Genomic DNA, 19,716 nt, shown 5'->3' with positions numbered 1-19,716 from the left:
TGCTGGAGAAGAGCGTCACAGGAAGGAACCTGGGGGTCCTGGTTGACAGAAAGTTTAATGTGAGTCAGCAGAGCCCTGGAGCCAGGAGGGACATTTGTGTCCGGGGGGCATCATGTGGTGGTCAAGGGAGGGGATTGTCCCACTCTGCTCTGGGCTGGGGTGGCCTCACCTCGAGCCCTGATGGCAGTTTTGGGCCACAAAAGTAAGAAAGACATTAGGCCATTAGAGAGTTTCCAAAGGAGGGCAGCGAAGATGGTGAAGGGCCTTGAGGGGAAGCTGTAGGAGAAGTGGCTGAGACTTGGTCTGTTCAGCCTGGAGAAAAGAGACTGATGGTCACACTGTCAGTCTACAGCCTCCTCCTGAGGAGAAGAGAAGGGACAGACATTGATCGCATCTATAGTGACCAGGGACAGGATCTGAGGGAATGGCCTTAAGTTGTGTCAGGGGAGGTTCAGTTTGGATATTGGAAAAAGGTTCTTTCCCAGACGGTGTTTGTGCACCAGAACAGGCTCCCCAGGGAATTGATCACACCACTAAGCTGACAGAGCTCAAGCAGTGTCTGGACAACACTCCCAGGCACATGGTGTGACCTTGGGGATGGTGCTAGGCAGGGCCAGGAGTTGGACTCGATGATCCCTGAGAGTGCCTTCCATTCAGGCTATTCTGTGGTTCCATGGGGGAAGCGCTGCACTGGACGCAGCTCCTGCGGGGCCGGGAGTGGCGCGCGCCCACAAGCGCCTCCCGCCCCCTCAGAGCGAGAAGGCGCCGCCACTCCAGGACCGCGTGACCCGCGAGCGGCGGGGCGGGGCTCCGGGGGCGGGACGGCACCTCTGCCTCCGCCCGGCCCGGTGCTGCCGCGTCCCCCGCCGCTCATCGCGGGCTCCCCACGCCATGGACCCTCCCGAGGAGGTGCGGACGCAGCTGGAGCGGTGCGGACAGGCCCATCTGCTGCGGTTCTGGGCCGAGCTGGACACGGCGCAGCGCGGAGCGCTGCTGGCGGCACTGCCGCCGGGGCTGGGCGAGCACTGCCGGCAAGCGGCGGCGGCCGGGGCCCGCCAGCGCGGCCCGCACGAGCGCCTGGACGGCCGGATGGAGCCGCTCCCCCCCGAGCTGCTGGGCAGCGCCCGCCGCAGCGGCCCCGCCGCGCTGCAGCGCTGGGAGGCGGAAGGTGAGAGGGGCGCGAGGCCGCCTGTCCCTCCCGTTCTGGGGCTGCCGGGGTCCGGCGCGGAGGTTCGGGACCAGCCGCGTCCCGCCGAGCCCCAGCGGTGCGGGACAGGGGCGGCCCCCGGCGGGGCCCCGGGGCAGCAGCCGCCCCTTGCGGCGGCACCGCGGGGCGCTGGGCAGTCCATCCCCGGCACCGCGGGTGGGAGCCGCAGGGACGGCGGGTCGGGCAAGGAGGAAGAGAGCAGGTTCACGGCTACACCCCGGCCCTTAGCCCCGGCAGCCGGTGTCCTCGGCCCGGGGAACTTTGGTTGAGACACCGAGTTTTCTCTCTGCGTTATGAAATGCAGCGGCCGAGGCCCCGCGGCCGTGCCGGGCCGGATCAGAAGATCTCTACAACTCTGTGACAAGCAGTGATAGCTAGCTGGGGCTGAGTCTTTCCTCCCACAGAACAAGCAACGGAATAAAAGGAAAGAGCCTCAAGATGTGTCAGAGGAGATTCAGGTTGAATATTGAGGAAAATTTCTTCACTGAAAGGGTGATCGGGCATTGGCATAGGCTGCCCAGGGCAGTTGTGGAGTCACCATCCCTGGAACTGTTCAAAAAGCAAGTGGACAAGACACAATACTCTTTAGAGGACATGGGGTTGTTTTACAGTATCTGTCATGAAAAAAATGTAATACTAGAGGATTTAAAGGGGCTCCAAGAGAGCTTGAGAGGAACTTTGGACAAGGACTTGGAGTGACAGAGCAAGGGGTAATGGCTTCACACTTGACAGAGGGTTAGATTAGATATTAGGAAGAAATTGTTTCCTGTGAGTGGTGAGGCCTTGTCACAGGTTGCCCAGAGAAGCTGTGGCTGCCTCTGGATCCCTGAAAGTGTTCAGGCCAGGTTGGATGGGGCTTGGAGCAACTTGGGGTAGTGGAAGTTGTTTCTGCCTGTGGCAGGGGGTGGAATGAGATGGTCTTTAAGGTCCCCTGCAACCCAAACCATTCTATGACTATGAGTCCCTGGGGAGGGTGGGAGCCTGGGAGGTTTCATTGCTGCTTAGCTGGGTAGCTGCCTGGAGGATGAGCTCCCAGCCCACCAAAAGGTGCAAAGGCCAGTCTCAGGTGCTGATCCCCATCCTTGCTGTGTCATGTGCAGCAGGAGGCTGATGGGATCTGGGAGAAGCTCAGGAAAGTCCATAATCCATGATTATGGATTATGGTTATTAGCCTGTAGATGCAGGCTATTATTAGCCTGGTAGATGCAGGTATGTGAAAGCTAGGGGTAATGGGGGAGATGGTGGCTGGATGTGCCCTTCCCACAGCATGTAAGTCTTACATGGCTGTCCTGTGCTTTTTTCTAAGTGCACACTCTTATTTATTTATAAGGGCTCATATGTGTCTTGGATCTTTCTTTATAAAACATAACAGCACCATTAAAAAACAATTTTAATAATAAAAAGAAAGCCAGGAAGACCCACCTGGGTTGTAGAGATACTTGCCTGATTTTTGACAAGTGGTTGCACAGCCTTGGCCCAGCGTTGCCAGTAAAGAGGTGAGGATGTGTGGGCAGGGGAGTCAAATTTTCCAAGCAGAAACAGAAATAGAAGCATCATGGTCACAGGGCAGAGAAGCTTTTCTGCTGTGTCAGACTCCACTCATGGGGCTGAGGGGTGATGGAGGGAACATAAGCTGGTACAGTGAATCATAGAATCCCAGAATGGTTTAGGTTGGAAGGCACCTTAAGGACCATCTCATTCCACCCCTTGCCATGGACAGGGTCCCCTTCCACTGTTCCAGGTTGCTCCATGCCCTGTCCAGCCTGGCCTTGGAAACTTCCTGAGATCCTGGGTCAGCCACAGCTTCTCTGGATAACCCGTGCCAGGGCCTGCCCACGCCCACAGGGAACAATTTCTTCCCCATATTGCATATTGCATACAGCCATTCCCTGTATCCTGTCCCTCCATCCCTTGTCCCCAGTTCCTCTCCTGCTCTCCTGGAGCTCCTTTAGGCCCTGGAAGGGGATCTGAGCTCTCCCAGGATCTTTCTCGTCTCCAGGTAAATGCCCCCAGCTCCATGGCCTCCTCTGGACTCGCACCAGCAACTCTATGTCTTTCTCATGCTGACAGCCTCAGAGCTGAAGGCTGCACTGCAGGTGTGGTCTCACCTGAGCAGGGCAGAAAATTCCCCTTTCTCACTTGCTGCCCCTTGTGGTATCAGCCCAGGGCACAGGGACTTTCTGGATGTTAGTGCACTTGGTCAGGGCATGTTGAGCTTCTCATCCACCCACACCCCCAAGTCCATCTTGGCACGGCTATTTGAGCGTGTCACAGTGAGGAGGAGGGGACCCTTTGAGCCCTAGAGGCAGATGGGGCTGGGTCAGGGCTCCATAGTTAAACTAACAGCTTTATCAAACTTGTCACTTGTCCCCCAGCCAGCTAGGCAAGTGAGGAGCTGGTGTGTCTGCTTGTATCATTGACTGCAGCATGGAAAGGAAAGGAAGGCCAGGCTACCTGTGTGGACTGGCCTTGCTGGTTGCCAGTACTGTCTGCAGCAGCCCAGGTCAAATATGTTTGAGATCCTGCTGCTGTGCCCAAATCATCTGGCCCTAAAGTCTGATGGCTCCAGGCCACCTCAGCCCTGCAGGCAGCCTGAATTTTTACCAGAAGGCCTACACACAGATGTTCTGTTTAATTTAGTTTGTTTTCATGATCTGGTTTAAGGCTGAAGAGGGATTTTATTTCCTGGAACTGGGCAATCAGGACAAAAGACTTTGTTCCACTGAACCCGGGCATTGCTGTGTGTCCCTGCAGATGTGGCAGCATTCCTGCATGGCATTTCCCAGTGGAACCAGCACCATGGGCACAGGCTTTGCAGGATCTTGGATCTCTGAGGGGATGCAGCTCTGAAAGGCCTTTGTTTGTGGTATGTTGAGCAGGCTGGGAGCAGATGAGCCATCCCAACCTGCTGTCCAGTGTCCCTGAGACTGCATGGCTGGTACAGCCTGTGGCTGTGGGGTCATCACCACACTGAGCTGAGATGCTCTGTGCTCTGTCTGTGGGTGTCTGAGCTCCCTACAGCTGCCACCTGCATTGCATCTCCAAAGACTGAACAGCTGAAATTATATCTCCTCCTTCCCCCTCCCCCTTTTTCTATCATAAAAAATTATGGATAAGAACCAGACAACTGAAAACTTGCTTTGGGAACACCTGAGATATTTTTAATAGTTAAAAAACTAATACTGTTGCTTTGTGTCTCAGACAAAAAAACTGCCTGGTCAGATTTGCGTTCAGATCTTAAACACTGACATTTAACAATCATATTTTCTGGGCAGCCCTAGGAATGATGGTATAAATCAAACATAAACACAACACTTTTTCATTCAGTCAGTATTTTATTAATGAAATCTAAGTCATGGCCATGGGCTGAGGTGTACCCCATCTCATCAGAGAGTTTGATGAGCCATTCTGGTTATCTGACTGCTTTGCAGAATTGAAAAGTTGGGAGTCTTTTTCTCTTACTGCTGTTGTAATGGGACTGATGTGCCTGTTCAGTAAGAAAATTCAGTCTGTTCTTGCAAGACCAATCTGTTCCTCCTACGAAATCTATTTTTGTTTTTTTACTTTTTCTGCAGAGTAGGACTAACTGCAGCATTGGTGGGTATCAGCATTTTCTCTTTAGCTGAGCTGTGTGTGTTTCATATGCTGCAGAAAATAAGGTGGATTTTTTTAAAGGGGATAGATCTTTCCATTGCAGCCAGATGAGTAAGTTCTTAGGAACTTTAGTTGTGAATGTTGGTAATTTTACAGTTGGGAAGTCAGAGCAGAGCTACTTACCCAAATTTTCGGTGTTATTTGTTTTTGTGGCGACCTAAGATCAGAACTTGGAAAAACTGTCTGAGTTGTAGGGTTGTATCATAAATACTGAGAATGCCATAAATTATGGGATGCACTCTTCTGTCTGGGTTATTCTTGTGCACCCTGGTGAACCCTCCTGGAATATGGCCCTGTCAGTCTGCGGGACTGTAAAAAAAGTGACATCATTGATGTTATCAGTGATACTACTTTGGGCTTGAGTTTATCCCCCTGAGGTTGAGGTTTCAGTCCCTGCAGTGAGAGGCCCCTCCAGGAGATGGGTTTGAGATGGCAACTCCTCCTCGAGCAGATCCCATCCCCTTGTCAAACTTCAGAGAACTTGCTATCTCCTGTGGGGTATCTTCATTTCATTGGGGTGATGCCAGCTGTGGCACCTGTGAGCTGTGGCTGAGAATTGTAGCTCCTTGATACTGTGGAGGAGAGTGGAGACCTCCTTGGTTTTCCCAATACAGTGTTGACTTCAGAGCGTCATTCATGTAAATGGTGCTCTTGGTCACAATCTGTTGCTCTGCAGAAATGTCTAATTTGGAATCTGTGCGATGTGGTCTGTTGCATCAGAATGTGAGTGTGTGTGTTGGTGTGAGGCTGGCAGTGCAGGGTGAAGATGCAGCAGGGCAAGTGCCTGACTTGTTCCACTGGTGGATGAATTTCAATGGCATTCCAAAGCAGCATCCCTCATGCTGCAGCAACTGAGAGCAGCAAATGCTGAGCTCAGACCTCAAGCAGCTTTGGTTTAAATTGCTGTGAAATACTTTAGCTCAAGTTTCAGTTCTAGATTATTTTAAAGAAAAGGAATTCTTAAAAAAATGTTTTAATTGCCCATTTCACAGAATCATGGAATGGTTTGGGTTGGAAGGGATGTTAAGGACAAGATTATCTTGTTCTAAGTCTCCAGCCATGGGTGTGGATGCCACCCACTCTGTGAGATTGCTCAGGGCCTTGTCCAACCAGGCATTGAGTATTTCCAGGGATAAGACCGAACAGTTTGGAAGTGTCCCACAGGGCAACTTTTTTAGGATTTTTTTCCCCTCCATAAATTATTTTCTGTGCAGGATCCCAGTAGGGAAACAGCCACCACCCACGCCAGGGCATAAGCTGATTTGGAGTCATGCTTTGGTGCCTCTCCATTCAGCTCTTTCCCTTCTCCTGCAGTGATGGCCTGCACTGGCAAACAGCTGAGTGTTCAGGAAAACTATGTGATGGGATTGGGGCAAGTACTTGTAAGTAATAGCTGAGACCCTCTGCTCTGTACTTTGAGTGTCATGGGCAGCTCAGTGGAAGCACAAAGGAGTCATTTATTGCTTGTGGTTTCTTGTGAAATGCTGGATTTCTTATTTGCATCACCCTGCAGCTCACCCAGATCCTCCCATGTCTTTTACATTACCAGTTGAAATCTATTCAAGCTTCCTCTGCTGTCCAAGGACCTCCTGAAACTTAGAAATCCCAAGATTTCCACACACAGGTTTCTTCTTAGGGAGCTCTCCTAATCCCACTTGGAGGATTGAAGATCTCCAGAGGTGGCTTCCAGCTCTCACTCCTGTGGCCCTGTGACCCCAGAGGTTACTCTACAGCAGAACCTTGGCTGTGGAAGTGGCCCCCTGTGTGCCAGGACACCATCAGTCTTTTTGGAAGGGGTGTGTTTAGGGAGAAAGTCTTGTGTTACTGCTGTGGTAAGACTGAAACTTTTAAGCATGGGAAGGGGAATGATGTTACTGTAATGTCATGGACAACTTAAGTCTTTGCTGAGAAAATTGCTGGAAGCTGCAGTTTTGAACAGAATTAAAATTCAGCCAGGTTATTAAAACAGCATGTGGTCTTCAAGAAGCACCATTTTTGCTCTGTTGTGCATTTAAACAGCCTATTATTTAAAGATTAGCATAAACACAATCCTGTTCTTTTCTAATTTAATTTTTTTGGTCCCCATATATTTCAGTCCAAATCAGGGATATTTTAGCCTCAGCTGTGGTTAATGTGAGGTGTTTCCTGAAGGCTGGGGTGCCCCACAGGCTGTCCTTGGCTGCAGGAGCAGTGGCAGTTCAGTGCTGTGTGATAGCGGAAGGCCCTGATAGCTACCTGCAGCAGAACTGTGGCTTCTGACATGGCAAGCCTAATGTTCCTTGCATTCCTAGAGAAACTCAAAAGTGTTCCCTAATGAAAAGTCTTTCTCACAGTTGTCAGTCGTTATTGTGATGTTGACTTTGGAGAAGGCAGGGACCAGAGTTGGAGAGCGATCTGAATGTTTATTATGTGCTCTGGTTCTTTCCCAGGTTTTGGACTTCCCTGATTTGTCAGGAGCACTGACACTGGTTTCAATTAGATTGTGGATTTTGTAGCTCGTGCAGGCTTGGCTGTATTACCAGCCCTGACTGCAGCTGTGTTCAGCTTCTATTGAAGCTGGAGCACAGGTACAGATAATTGATTAAGGCAGATTCCAGAAATCCTCCTGCTTTAAGATGATGAGACTCTGCTTCTTTGGGATATAGGAATGATAAGGGACCTCTGGAGGTCTCTAGTCCAACCCCCGTTTGAAACAAAACTGTAAACAGCCTCAGGGCAGGTCAGCTACAGCTTTACTGAAGTAAGCCTTGAAAACCTTAGGGGACATTCCTTCCTCTCTGAATGTCTTCTAGTGCTGCACTACCTCCCTAGTAAAGATTTTGTATCCTAATTTGAATCTCCAAAGCTGCAGCTCATGGCTATTGTCTGTTTTTGCACCAGTTGCTGCTTTAGGTAAAGAAACTGCTGCATCCAGGAGTTGAAAGGAATTTTCCCCTGTGCGTGCAGTGGCATATTTCTCTCTGAGCTGCCAACACTGAACTGGCAGCTTCTGGGTGTTGCCTGAGCTCTGCAGAAACGCTCAGGAGAAGAATGTAGGATGTTGATTGCTTTGGAGGTTCTTATATTCCCTTGGGCTTCTTTTTCTACAGGTTTACATCAGATTTCACAGAACAAGGTAGCAGTGCTACTTCTGGCTGGAGGACAAGGAACCCGCCTGGGAGTCAGCTATCCCAAGGGCATGTACAATGTGGGGTTGCCCAGTGGCAAGAACTTGTATCAGATCCAAGCAGAAAGAATCCGCAAAGTGGAGCAGCTTGCTGGCAAGAGACACCACTGCAAGTGTGTCATTCCCTGGTAGGTGACCTAAAGCCAGATCTGCTGTGCAGGGCTCTTTGCATTCCAGTCTTGCCCGTGTTGTCTTCAAGAGGCCCTGAGCTGGGTGCTTGTCCTGGTTTAGGGCAAATTTGTTAAAGAATCTGCAAAGGAGGGCCCCTCCAGCAAGCAAAACCCACATGGCCCCTCCCCCCAACCGGTTCGGGAAAAAATTCCTTGGAGAGAGGTGGAAAGAACCTGTTTATTTCAGGCACAACACCCCCCAGCACACAAAATGAACAATACCCGATGACACCGCTCTGAGAAAGATGACAAAATCAGAAAGTCTCTTTCGGGGGTGGTTGCTCTGTTCTCAGTCCCTCTGGCGCTGGGCAGCTGCTGCAGCCAAACCTTCGGTGTTCCCGGGTCCCAGTCTGGAGCAGGTTCGAGATGGTCACAGAAACAGGAGAGGAGAAACAGTCCAGGAAGGAATGTGGACTGTTTAGCTAGAACTAGCTAATAAGCAGAGGCCAAAGCAGAGCAGAAGCGAGAGCAGAAAAGAGAGCAAGCAAAGCAGCAAGCTGAAAGCAAGAAGTGAAAAACATCCCTGTGTACTGCCCGTCTCTGTGTCCCTGATAAGAGAAACCCAAACAAAATTTCCACTCTTCAGAGTCGGTCTTAAAGGTACAGAACAGATGAATGGGGATACAAGCATCATAACGTCACCCCAGGACAGTGCTGTACAGAGACAGGTTGAGAGGAGCCTTTTGTTGGCAGGATTTGTGATGGCAGAGGCTGCAGGAGGGTGCAGAAGGATGGGAGGTGGCAGGTCCATGTCTGCAGACCTGAGGGATTGAGTGCTGCCTTTGTATCACTGACCACAACACTAACTGCTGTACCTTGCTGGCTTTGCAAGCAGCTACTGGCAATACTGTAAACAGTACTTTTCAGTGCTTTCTCAGGTTCTTGCATGGAGGACAACCTAGAGCTTGCCTTCCAAGCCCTTCTTCCTGCCCTTGTCCATAATTATGCAAAAACCTCTTGCTTTGTGTTCAGGCCACCTCCTGCTGTTGCTGTTTACAGTTGCCCATTCTGCTGGCTGCTCCTGGCATTCAAAAGAAATGAGCTCTGGGCAGAGTAAAAATGTGAATTCCCTATAGGGTATGGTGAGTGAGAGGAAGCAGAGGCACTGCAGATGTGTCTGGAAATTTCTGCTAAATGCTCTCTGTTAGACCATGAGGACTATGTAGAAATACCCTTTTGGAATCAGTGTCTGGTCTGAGGCAGGGTTTTGGCAGTGAAAGAGTAGGTGTCTGAGGGCTTCAGGGTGCCACATTGTTTTACAAATTGGAGGCCAAATTTGATTCATACATTGTTTCCTCATGGAAGGTGAGTCCATATTGTGCTTCTTCCTGAAGCCTTGTATACAGGACCTGAATTTCAAATGCATCATTCCTGGTGCTGCTGGAAGCCAGGATGGATTATTTGCAAGATGCCACATCTGTTTCCAGTTCCCCTCCTGGGGGTGAGGAGGCAGTTGGAGCATTTTGCTGCTCCAGTATACCTGGGCCCAGGCTATGGTGTGCTACAGAGATGTAAATTGGGGATGGGGAATTGAGGTCCAGGCTCTTCTATGTTGTTTTCTCCTGCTCACAGAGGACCCTGTATTCCTATGCTGATAGTTGTTGAAGAGTTTGACGGGTAGATGATGAAGGTGGTTTTTAGGCAGTAGTGGAGGAAGAGACAGAAGCAATGTGGAGCTGAAAGGAAAGGAGGAAATAGAAATACTTACAACAAAAACAAACCATGCAGCCAACATATGGAAATACTGCTGTTTGCCTTGGCACTGAAGAGGTGCTGGCAGAATGAATTGGCCAGGGTTTCTATAGACATTTAACATCAGTTTGAATCTAGAGTGAATGAGGGTGTTTTCTGCCCTTTGTCTTGTTTTCCAGCTCATTCAGGTATCCAGATGTTGTTCACATTTAGGGCAAGGCTCTTCTGTCCTGGCTGGAGCTAGGCCAGGGTAGAATCATGCCCTGATAAGAGCATAGGACCCCATGCAGCCTTACTGCAGGATGAGTTCTGGAGGAGAGCTCTCGTGTGCAGTTGCTCACCACAGGATGCTGCCGTGTCTCTCATTTTACACTCCTGGGATTCCTCTCTTTTTTCTTGAGTTTGTAGTTTTGCATTTTGCTTGTATTGTTCTTTCTCATTGCCAAGTCCCCATTCCTGCCTAGGTACATCATGACAAGTGAGTTCACACTGGGGCCAACAGAAGAGTTTTTTGTACAACACAACTACTTCAACTTGGACAGATGCAATGTTGTCATGTTTGAACAGAGGATGCTGCCTGCTGTCACCTTTGATGGGAAGGCTATCTTGGAGGAGAAGGGGAAAATTGCCATGGCTCCAGGTACCTGCTGTTTGCTCTTCCATACTGCGGTACTGTCGTATGTGTTGGTAGTTGCTATGGGCCCTCAGCCTGCCCGGGCACACAGAGTAGCTTCCAGTTAATGTGGAAAGGTTCTCTAATGTTTCAGGCTGGTAATCAGGAGCATACATCTGTTTAGTTCTGGCTGGACATTTGACCACAGCACATGGTTTTTTATCCAAGTCTGGGAATGTTGGCAGGATTAAAAGTGCTGTGGCTGTGGGGTAGGAGAAAGGTGCATTAGCAGAGCTCTCTATGAGGTCTCTGGAGCGCTGCGTCCTGTGGTGAAGGTCAGGAGCTCAAGGCTGATAGCTGGAAATGGGCAAAAAAGCAGCAAGAAGATGAACTCTTTTCAAAATGACAGCAATGTCTCACCGTGTAATGTTCTTTTAACCTAGACATGGTAAGAGACTTGGTGAGGGCAGCCCAGCTGGGACTGTAAATGGGTGATCTGTGATAAACATGCACATGTCTTTTGTACAGCTGCAGTTCAAGCCTTTGAAAAGGCATTGAGAAGTTGGGGGAGGAAGATAAACAGAGAATAAGATTTATTTTAGTCTTTCTCCAAGAAAGGGAATAAATATGCTTTTGCCCCCTACTGGAGGAGAAGTGTAAAAGAATTTCCCCACCCTCTGCATAGATTTGCCCTTTAGTAGTCTCCCTCTGAGCATCTTAGTAACCTTCATAAAGTCTCATAATGCTGCTCAGTGAGGCTGGTCCCTGTGGTCCCACTCTTCAAGTGAGAGAACTGGGGTGAAAAGAAGAACATGCTCCCCTGAACTGTGTGGCAGAACTGGAAATAAAACCTGTTACCGTTGACTCTTGGCTAGAAAGCATTCCATACTCTTCCATTCAATAAAGTTTGTGTAGTACTTTCTGCTTTTGCTCTGTTAGCTGGAAAAAACCCACCCCAAAGTTACAAATGAGCCAATACTTTCTCTTTTCTCTTGCATTATAGATGGCAATGGTGGCTTATATCGTGCTTTGATGGATAATAAGATCTTGGATGATATGAAGCAGCGTGGAATCCAGTATGTCCATGTATATTGTGTGGACAACATCCTCGTGAAAATGGCAGATCCAGTCTTCATAGGTTTCTGTATTTCCAAAGGGGCAGACTGCGGTGCAAAGGTGAAGCAGTGCTACCACTCGGCTGGTTTACCATAGGGAGTTTGGGTCTGATGACACTTGGAAGCTGCTGGTTGCAGGGAGCTTACCCTTTGCCCATCAGCAGCTCACTCTGAGCAGGTTTAGAGTTCCTTGCTGCCTGCACTGCATTTCACATTCCTACCCGTGGGTGTCCTCTGTTCTTCCCAGAGTACTGTGGAAAATAAACCTCAGGTAGAGCAGGAAGTATATCTGCACAGGAAACTGCACACTGGAATTGCTTTGCACCTATGCCCAGTCCTTGCTACGAAGGCACTTGGGCTGTCTAGAAGCCATATTGGACTGGGTTGTGTTTTATAAATGCACCTTTAAGTCTAATAGAGGCATTTCTTGCACTCTGCTGTGGAAGATGGGGAAAGCCTTAACAGCCTGGATTTTGTTAACCTAAAGCAACACGTGTCTGAAGAGAAATTTATGTTACCTGAGTCATTAGCTCTGTTCAGGCAAATGGGAAGTTGAAGGCTTATAGCTGCAAACAGCTTGCTTTTAATGCCAGATCCTGGTCCTGGATAAGAAAAGTGCCCCCCACTATGCAGATTGCTTTTATCTGTCTTCTGAGAAACTGTCAAATTAAGTGGTTGAGTACTGGTGTTTATGTTGAATTGTTGGGCAAAATGTGCCTCCAGACTACTCTGTGCCCCTTACACAGCCCTGAGGTGCTGGAGGATCAGCAGGCAACGGTCCCATGGGATTGTTTGTACTTGGGAGTTGGAATAGTCCTGGGATTTTCTCCCTGTTTGTTATAAATCTGTGTCCTGTGGCTGCAGGTGGTGGAGAAGGCCTACCCCACAGAGCCTGTTGGGGTGGTGTGCTGTGTGGATGGCGTGTACCAAGTGGTGGAGTACAGCGAGATCAGCCCGGAGACTGCACAGCAGCAGCGCCCTGAGGGGGGACTGGTGTTCAGTGCTGGCAACATCTGTAACCACTTCTTCACTGTTGAGTTCCTGGAAACAGTGGCCCAGTAAGTCCCAGCAGACCTTCTAGGTAGCTGTGCTGCCCAGAAATACCTCCAAGACTGGGTGTTCCTGTTTTGCACTCTGGAATTTTAGTTACGGTTATTACCTGTGTTGCCTTTCACCTCCTATCTCTTCCAAACAGTTCCAAACACCGGAATCCCCTTTCTGACAGCCCCAGCATACTCTCCAGGCCCTACCCAAGGAAGAGGTTCCCAGGTTCACTGTAACTAAATCAATTGAGATATACCAGTGCACAATCTTCCTGGGCCTTCAAGGGTGAGCAGCTGTGCAGGCTGCAGTGTGGTCAGTGGTGCAGCCTCATACCATGGATTTCTACAGTGAATGTCAGCCATGCCAGTGCTTGGGACAACAGAGTTTGTGGGAGAGGGTGAGGTTGCGGGTGGACTCTGTACCTTGGTGTGGGGAATGGGGATGTGATGCTGGACATTCAGTGAGCAGCTGTACAACCTTCCTGAAGAGCTTGAACCACCTTTGCGTGAGGGATCTGCCCTGCTCCATTTTCAGCCCAATCAGGTAACAATTTGGGTTGCCTCTTTTTTTTTTTTTGTAACCTCTGCCTGCAATTTCAGCTTGATGCATACTTCTCCCTCTCCTCTGACTGTCATGTCCCAGTGGTACAGAGAGAGCCCATGGCCAGGCTGCTCTGCTTAGGGAAGTGTTTCCTGGATGTGAATTTCATCACTTGGGAGGGAGCAACACCCACAAACAGTTGAGAGTTGACCTAGAGCAGTAATGAGCCATTTGCTTCCCTCAAGTGTATTGCTTTTTTTCCTAAGTGGGCTTGAACTAAATAAAATGGTTTGTTTCTTCTCCTTTTGCAGGAAATGGGAGTCACAGCTGAAGCATCATGTAGCTATAAAGAAGGTGCCCTACATTGACAAGGAGGGAAATCTGGTAAAACCACTAAAACCGAACGGGATAAAGCTGGAGAAGTTTGTGTTTGATGTGTTCCAGTTCTCTAAGTTAGTGACAGACATAATTTTACTTTTCTCCTCCCCTTCTCAGTGTTTGTTTGAATGACTGTAGGTTGAAACAAGCCATCCCAGGGAGCACGTGGTTTGTGGGTGTCTTGTTAGGAAGGTTGTTGGATCTACACCCAGCTTCAATCCAACAGTAACACTGCGGGCTCTAAGGGGAGCTCACAAGGCACTCAATGCTTGCACCAACCCTGCTCCCAGACTGGTCATCCTCCTGAGGATGTGTTGGCTGCCCTGGCCTCTGCCAGCCTGGGAAAAACAAAAGGAAATTGAGTGCAAAGCCAATGGAGCACATATTGGAGTATTCAGACTTGCAAAAATTGGGTCTTTCAGCATTGTGGCTTCCTGGACAACTGCAGCTCTGGTTACATTTTTGGGTGCTGTTAAGCCAGGGCTCAGCTTGTACCCTTTGTGCTTGGAAAACTGTTTACTTAAGCACCGTGGGGCCAAGTGGAACTGTCAGTGTTCGCTTTCCAAATTCTGCAACATAGCTGGGAGTGCTGTGACATACCTAGTAAGGGATACTTGTGTCTAGGGAATATAGGATTTTAGCAATTAAGCATAAGTGTTGTTATAAAATCTATTTTTCCAAGGTCACAAATTCAGCAGTGAAGATTCTGTTTTAGGCTTTAATAAATGCCAAAGAGGGACCTCAGGCAAACTGAATTATCTTTGATTTGGGATACTATTTCTCTTTTTATATTATTTCCTTTAGAATAGAGAGCTCAAGGTTTGAACCAGTATCTGTTTCCTAACATGTGTTAAATAAAGTAGTATCAAACTAAAGACAAAACCACAACCCAGGGTGATGGGAACGCTGCTGAGTTCTGAGCCATGACAGAACTCATTTGCAAGCAGTGGTTCCTTGTGGTTTTTTAACAGCTCAAAAACACCTTTGCAGCTGTGCTTCACACGTGAAGTGCAGAAATGCACATATGTTGTGGTGGTGCTTTTTAATTTGCACTCCCATTTCTGGTAAACAGCTGTAGGTAAGACTTCACAATCACCTGTGAGGCCTCCCTTGTTGCTTGTTTGTCCCTAGGAGCTGGTGTCCTTAGTTGGTCCTTACCTACAGACTCCCAAGCAGGGGGTATTTCTTGGAGCATGGTGGAGTGCTCTGCAGTGAGTGCACTGCTCACGCTCTGCCCAAGCTCTGGACGGTGCTGTGCTCTCTGTCCTGCTGTGTTCTGAGCTGTCTTGTCCAAGAAACCCCCACTGCCTAAAAAAGTTTCTGTGGCATCTCTGCTGAACTGTTTCTTTTTCTCTCCCCTGAGCACAGCTCTGGTAAGTTGGGAGGCTGCTGTTAAGTTCCCAAAGAGAGAAGGCTTCTGTTTTTTTTTCCATTCTACAGCCCTGGTACTCCTTGGGTCTTCAGAATGGTAGTGGGCTTCCCTTGGCTTGACTGCCTCAGGCTGTGTACAGTGCTTCTCCCAAAAATATATATGAGCCTTTCCCCATGAATGTTATCGTTGCATTAGAGGGTCTGATGACTAGCTCTGGTTTTCATGATCATTGTTTTCTTCCCTTTGCTGGTAGGAATTTTGTGGCATTTGAAGTTCTGAGAGAAGAGGAATTCTCACCACTAAAAAATGCAGACACAGCTGACAAAGATACTCCTACCACCGCTCGGCAAGCCCTCCTGGCCCAGCATTACCGCTGGGCTCTCAAGGCTGGAGCCAGATTTGTGGATGAAAATGGTTGCAGGATACCGGAAAAACTCAGGTATAAATCTGTGACCTTCTCTGCCTCTTCTCTCATGGAAGAGCTCAGCCATGCCAGCTGGCCAATGGCACATGCTGGGCTCTCCAAAATCAAGCATTAGTGTAATCACAGGGTCGTTTAGTGTGATTTTTGTTCAGCAGGTCCTCTCTGGATATGCAGGTTGATATCTACACTTCCTGCTCCTCTTATGAGCACCACACCTGTGGGTGCTCCAGGTAGTTAGCGCTTGGGGCTCTGGGCATTCTCTCTGGCAGATCCCTGTTCTTGGGGTTATGAGTTGGCCCTTCCTATAGCACCTTGTTAGACAATGGCAGTCTTTTCCATCACTCTGGAATTAGCAATGCAAGGAATTTTAATTTGTAGGCCCTGACAGCTTTTTTGACTGTGTCCCCGACACGATTCTCAGGTGGTCTTAAGGATTGGTTGTCAGAGTGATTACCAGTTCAGATACCTTCCTGCATCAGGTGTAATGGAAAGCTGCTTTTACTCTGTGGAGCCATTACTTCATCAACTCATAGTTCAATAGACCCACAAGTTGTTGATTTTACTTGAAAAGTATCTCTGTAAAAGGGGCGTTTTGGTTTTGCTGAGTAACATTTGGGACCTGTTAATTCCTTTTTATTTTCACACTTTGTTTTCACACAATGTCTGGTGCATGTGACTTTAACAAATGTCTTACCCTTCTGGATATCCTATTCTGGATAAACTTTGAAGAAGAAGCACTGTTTTTTAACCATGGCAGGAAGTTAATCCTGTGTTCTCTTCTTTAGTCTCTCAGGAACTGAAGATCCTCCGGCTGTGTGTGAGATTTCTCCATTAGTGTCTTACTTTGGAGAGGTGAGAATAGCTTTCTATGGAGGCATTTTTAAGAGTGTGCAGGTATGCATCTGACTTCCTTCCAAACAGGTGTTTTCTTTAGCCTGGGCTTGATGAGAAATGGTAAGATCAAGGAAACAGGGACTTGGGCTCTGTGTTATCATTATGTAGTTCCATTATGATTTACTCTTCAGCAGTTTGTTCACTCTCACTTTTAGCTATCTGTAAAATGAGATTTGCAACAAGGCTGCAGTTTCATTAAGGTTTGTGAGCACTTTGAGATCTTAATAAGAAGTGCAGAATATTCAAATTTGGAAAACCATGGGTTCTATGCTTATTTGTGCTCATATCCCACAGTAAGTGAATCCTGACTGAGAAATATGATATGTATGTTGGCTTTAGGGAAGCCATTTCTCAAGTTTGTCCCTCTGAAAATAATTGATCCTGAGAAACTTCCTTCCATTTAATAATGAGAATAGGAGCTTCCCTATTGGATGGACAGGGTGAGAAATAGTAGATTGCAGGAGAATGTGTGGGCACTGTTTGCTTGGTTTCCACATGTGTTAACTTGCAAGCCAGCTACCTGCAGTAGGTGTATTCCTCAACACGTGCAGGTGACAAACTCATTGCAATCAACAGGCTGTCAGAACAAAACGAAAACACGGAAATTAGACTTTTCTTTGCCAGGATTATTCTAATGTCAGTTAAGGACACACCTTCCCACATTGTTCTCCCAAGAAGTTTGTTTCTGACATCAGCTTTTATGGTTCCTCAGCACCTCTGCTTCTTGAACCCCAGAAACACTTTCTGTCACTGGGAAAACTGTAACTTTTGCCTTGTCCCTGACCTTTGTCTGCCACTTGAGGAGTTAAAATAGTGCATTTACAGCCTAACAATACTGTTCTCACACCTTCTCAGGGTCTGGAGGTGTACATGAAGAACAAAGAATTCCCTTCTCCATTTGTACTCGACGAAAAAAAAATGGAAATGCTGGAAAATTCTTGAAGTGGGAAGTCTTTCCTTCTCAAATCAGATCCATGTTTATTAGATCCATTTTAAGAACCGACAGTACTAAAATGCACTATGAAGTGCATTATAAAAAATGGATTTTGTGAATTAACACTTTCTGGGTGCTAAACAGATCCTACATTTCTTATTTACTGTTGCAAATGAATACAGAAAAGAGCCAGTCAAGGCCTGATAAATCAGCTTTGCCTTCAAGAAGATTCAGTTTCTTTAGTGCCTTGTTAGTTGTCTTGGTTGTGTTGGTGTGGTTGTTTTTTTTTTTGTTTGGTTTTGTTTCTAAATCATGTGCACAGTTGGAGTCAGACTAAGGTCCCATCCTGAAAAATATGGAAGGACTTTGGATACTGAGGTTTTATCTCCAGTGGTCAGTTTTTTCCTAATCATGTGCTGATTAGAAGATCCAATTCAGCAATTGCATCCTCTAAGCAGATCATATAGAGTCTGCTATATGGAGGGATGTTGCTGTGTCTAAGCATTGCTTGAGGCTTGGATTCCAAAGTAGAACAGACTAGTTTTGTTTCTGGGCTCACTGGTGCCATCCTTAGACTGATTGCTCCTTACAGTTGTAGTGACTTTTTTAATTAAAAAAAAAAAAAAGAATATTTTCATGACCCTCTGCCCTTCCTGACTATAACAGTTTTCGTTTCCATTTCCTGTTTAATATATACCATATCCCTCAGACAAGGTTCTCTTGGGGTACCTGAAAGTAGTAAAAGAAACAAATCCCAGTGGTAGAATTTAATGCCTAACCAAAACAAAAAAAAAAAGACTCTCAGCATCAACAGGGTACACAGTAAAACACCAGCCTCTGCTTCTACAGTTTTTCTCCAAGTGATTTTCCTCTTTCACTTAGGAAGTAATTCCATAGATGCCTTTCTTTTAGATATGTTACTAACCACAATGTAAAGTGTCAGCTAATGAAGGACACTAATTGTCAGAACACATGTAGCATGCAAACTCAGCCCTGGCCAAGGAGTCTCAGGGTATCACTGACCCACCAGTGATTCTTCATGTTCAGTTTTTGGACACTGCCCCAGAAAGCTCATGCCCATCTGATGCAGAACCTGCGCTGAGCATACCTGACTCAGAATGTTTCAGCCTTGGTGAGGATGTGTCAGCTGCACGCTCTGGTGGCTGGCCTTGGCATCAGAAGTGTTCCATACTCTCCCCCTAAACATGGTGTTAGGGAAGGTAGCGAGAAAGACATTTCATCTGAAATGTTATTACATGCATCAGCTTCTACTGAGGAATTGCTTATGCTATTTCATTTACTTAATAATTAAGTTCCATGGCTTTCTGCAATTTCTGATGTGAAGCTCTATCCAGAATAATAGAGAAGGGAATGGGGAAGTATGAAAATGACTTTGAGAGTAAATACAGTTTGCAAGTATGCTCAAGTTTTCCAAAGAAAGCATCTAAATGTCATTATCAGAGTTTTTGGTTGTAAAGTGTTTCTGCATGAACTTGAGTAATGAGCCTTTCATACATGCAGACCAGCTAATGACTGGTTCTGATTACCTCAGTTGGCATGTGCAGACAGTAATTAACATTTTTAGTATAAATGAAGCATTTGTCCTGGTCACCCAATTCTGTAGTCTTTTTGCAGTGTTTCTGTGACACATTCCATTCCTGTCAGTCAAGTTTTATATCTGAGAACAAATTGTGTTGTATATTTGTATTGCTCAGAATATATATTGTTGTATATTTGTATATCTTTTATACTGTGCTGTGCTATAAAAAAATATTTCTTTTGCTTTTTCTAAAGTTCTTTCTCTTTTGAAGCTTCAGTTTCCATGCACACAGAACAGAGCTGCTTACATGGTTTTCAAGAAGTTAAATTAGAATGCTAAATGTCTTGTCTCTTGGGTTTTTTATTTTCTATGACTCTTCACATTTTAAACTGGAACATAGAAACAATTTCCAGAGAACTTTAACAAAAAAAATCTGTCCTTATGTAACAGTCTTTGTACACATTATAAAATGAAAGAAAATACCTGAAACAAAGGGAACACCTGTACTACTTCAGAAACTTCTGGACATCTAAGCATTTTTAACAATAAAGATGTTACTGTGATTTATATGTGTTTATATGTGTTTCTTGTATGTGAGAAAAGACATGCTTCTTGTCTCTGTCCTGTAAATGTTGTCACTACAGCTGCAGGATGGTGTCACTGCTGGTGCATCTGGAGACTGCAGTGCCCACTCTTCGGATTACAGGGGCATATGGAACTGAGCAGAGGGTGATTCCTGAAGGGAGTTGACATTGTGGGATCTATTTTTTCATCAGAAAATAGAATATTGTGTTCTTGTCTCCAATGCTGTATATTTTTTCCAAACCTTTCATCTTAATTTATTGAGGGAGGGGAGTTTAATTGCAGGTGGTGGTTGTCTTATTTCAAGTAGATTTGAGTAATATGGTTCTGAGTCAGTCTCACAGCTGGTGTGTAGGTAATGAGCACTCGCTGCAATGCAACTTTAACTTTG

The 19,716-nt window shown here is 46.9% G+C and overlaps 1 protein-coding gene across 1 annotated transcript; it reads left to right on the top strand.

The window, feature by feature from the left end:
* The first annotated feature begins 891 nt into the window (after window positions 1-891).
* Window positions 892-19,310, top strand: UAP1L1 (UDP-N-acetylglucosamine pyrophosphorylase 1 like 1). The gene is made up of 9 exons (XM_059486524.1): window positions 892-1,168; window positions 7,951-8,155; window positions 10,354-10,529; window positions 11,506-11,678; window positions 12,482-12,675; window positions 13,513-13,653; window positions 15,205-15,390; window positions 16,161-16,227; window positions 17,125-19,310. The coding sequence occupies exons 1-9, from the start codon at window positions 892-894 to the stop codon at window positions 17,209-17,211; spliced, it is 1,506 nt and encodes a 501-aa protein (XP_059342507.1). The 3' UTR covers window positions 17,212-19,310.
* The last annotated feature ends 406 nt before the right edge of the window (window positions 19,311-19,716 follow it).

The sequence above is a fragment of the Ammospiza nelsoni genome, chromosome 20, assembly GCF_027579445.1.
Source record: "Ammospiza nelsoni isolate bAmmNel1 chromosome 20, bAmmNel1.pri, whole genome shotgun sequence".
In the NCBI taxonomy this organism is placed as follows: domain Eukaryota; kingdom Metazoa; phylum Chordata; class Aves; order Passeriformes; family Passerellidae; genus Ammospiza; species Ammospiza nelsoni.
Note: the sequence above shows the minus strand (reverse complement) of the source record. Positions and strands in the feature narration are given on the sequence as shown.

Bases quoted from the DNA above. Each gene is read 5' to 3' on its own strand.
- UAP1L1 (XM_059486524.1), top strand. From the start codon at position 892: ATGGACCCTCCCGAGGAGGTGCGGACGCAGCTGGAGCGGTGCGGACAG. The intron at 13,654-15,204 runs GTTAGTGACAGA...CTTTGCTGGTAG, and splicing joins GATGTGTTCCAGTTCTCTAA to GAATTTTGTGGCATTTGAAG. The intron at 15,391-16,160 runs GTATAAATCTGT...TCTCTTCTTTAG, and splicing joins AGGATACCGGAAAAACTCAG to TCTCTCAGGAACTGAAGATC.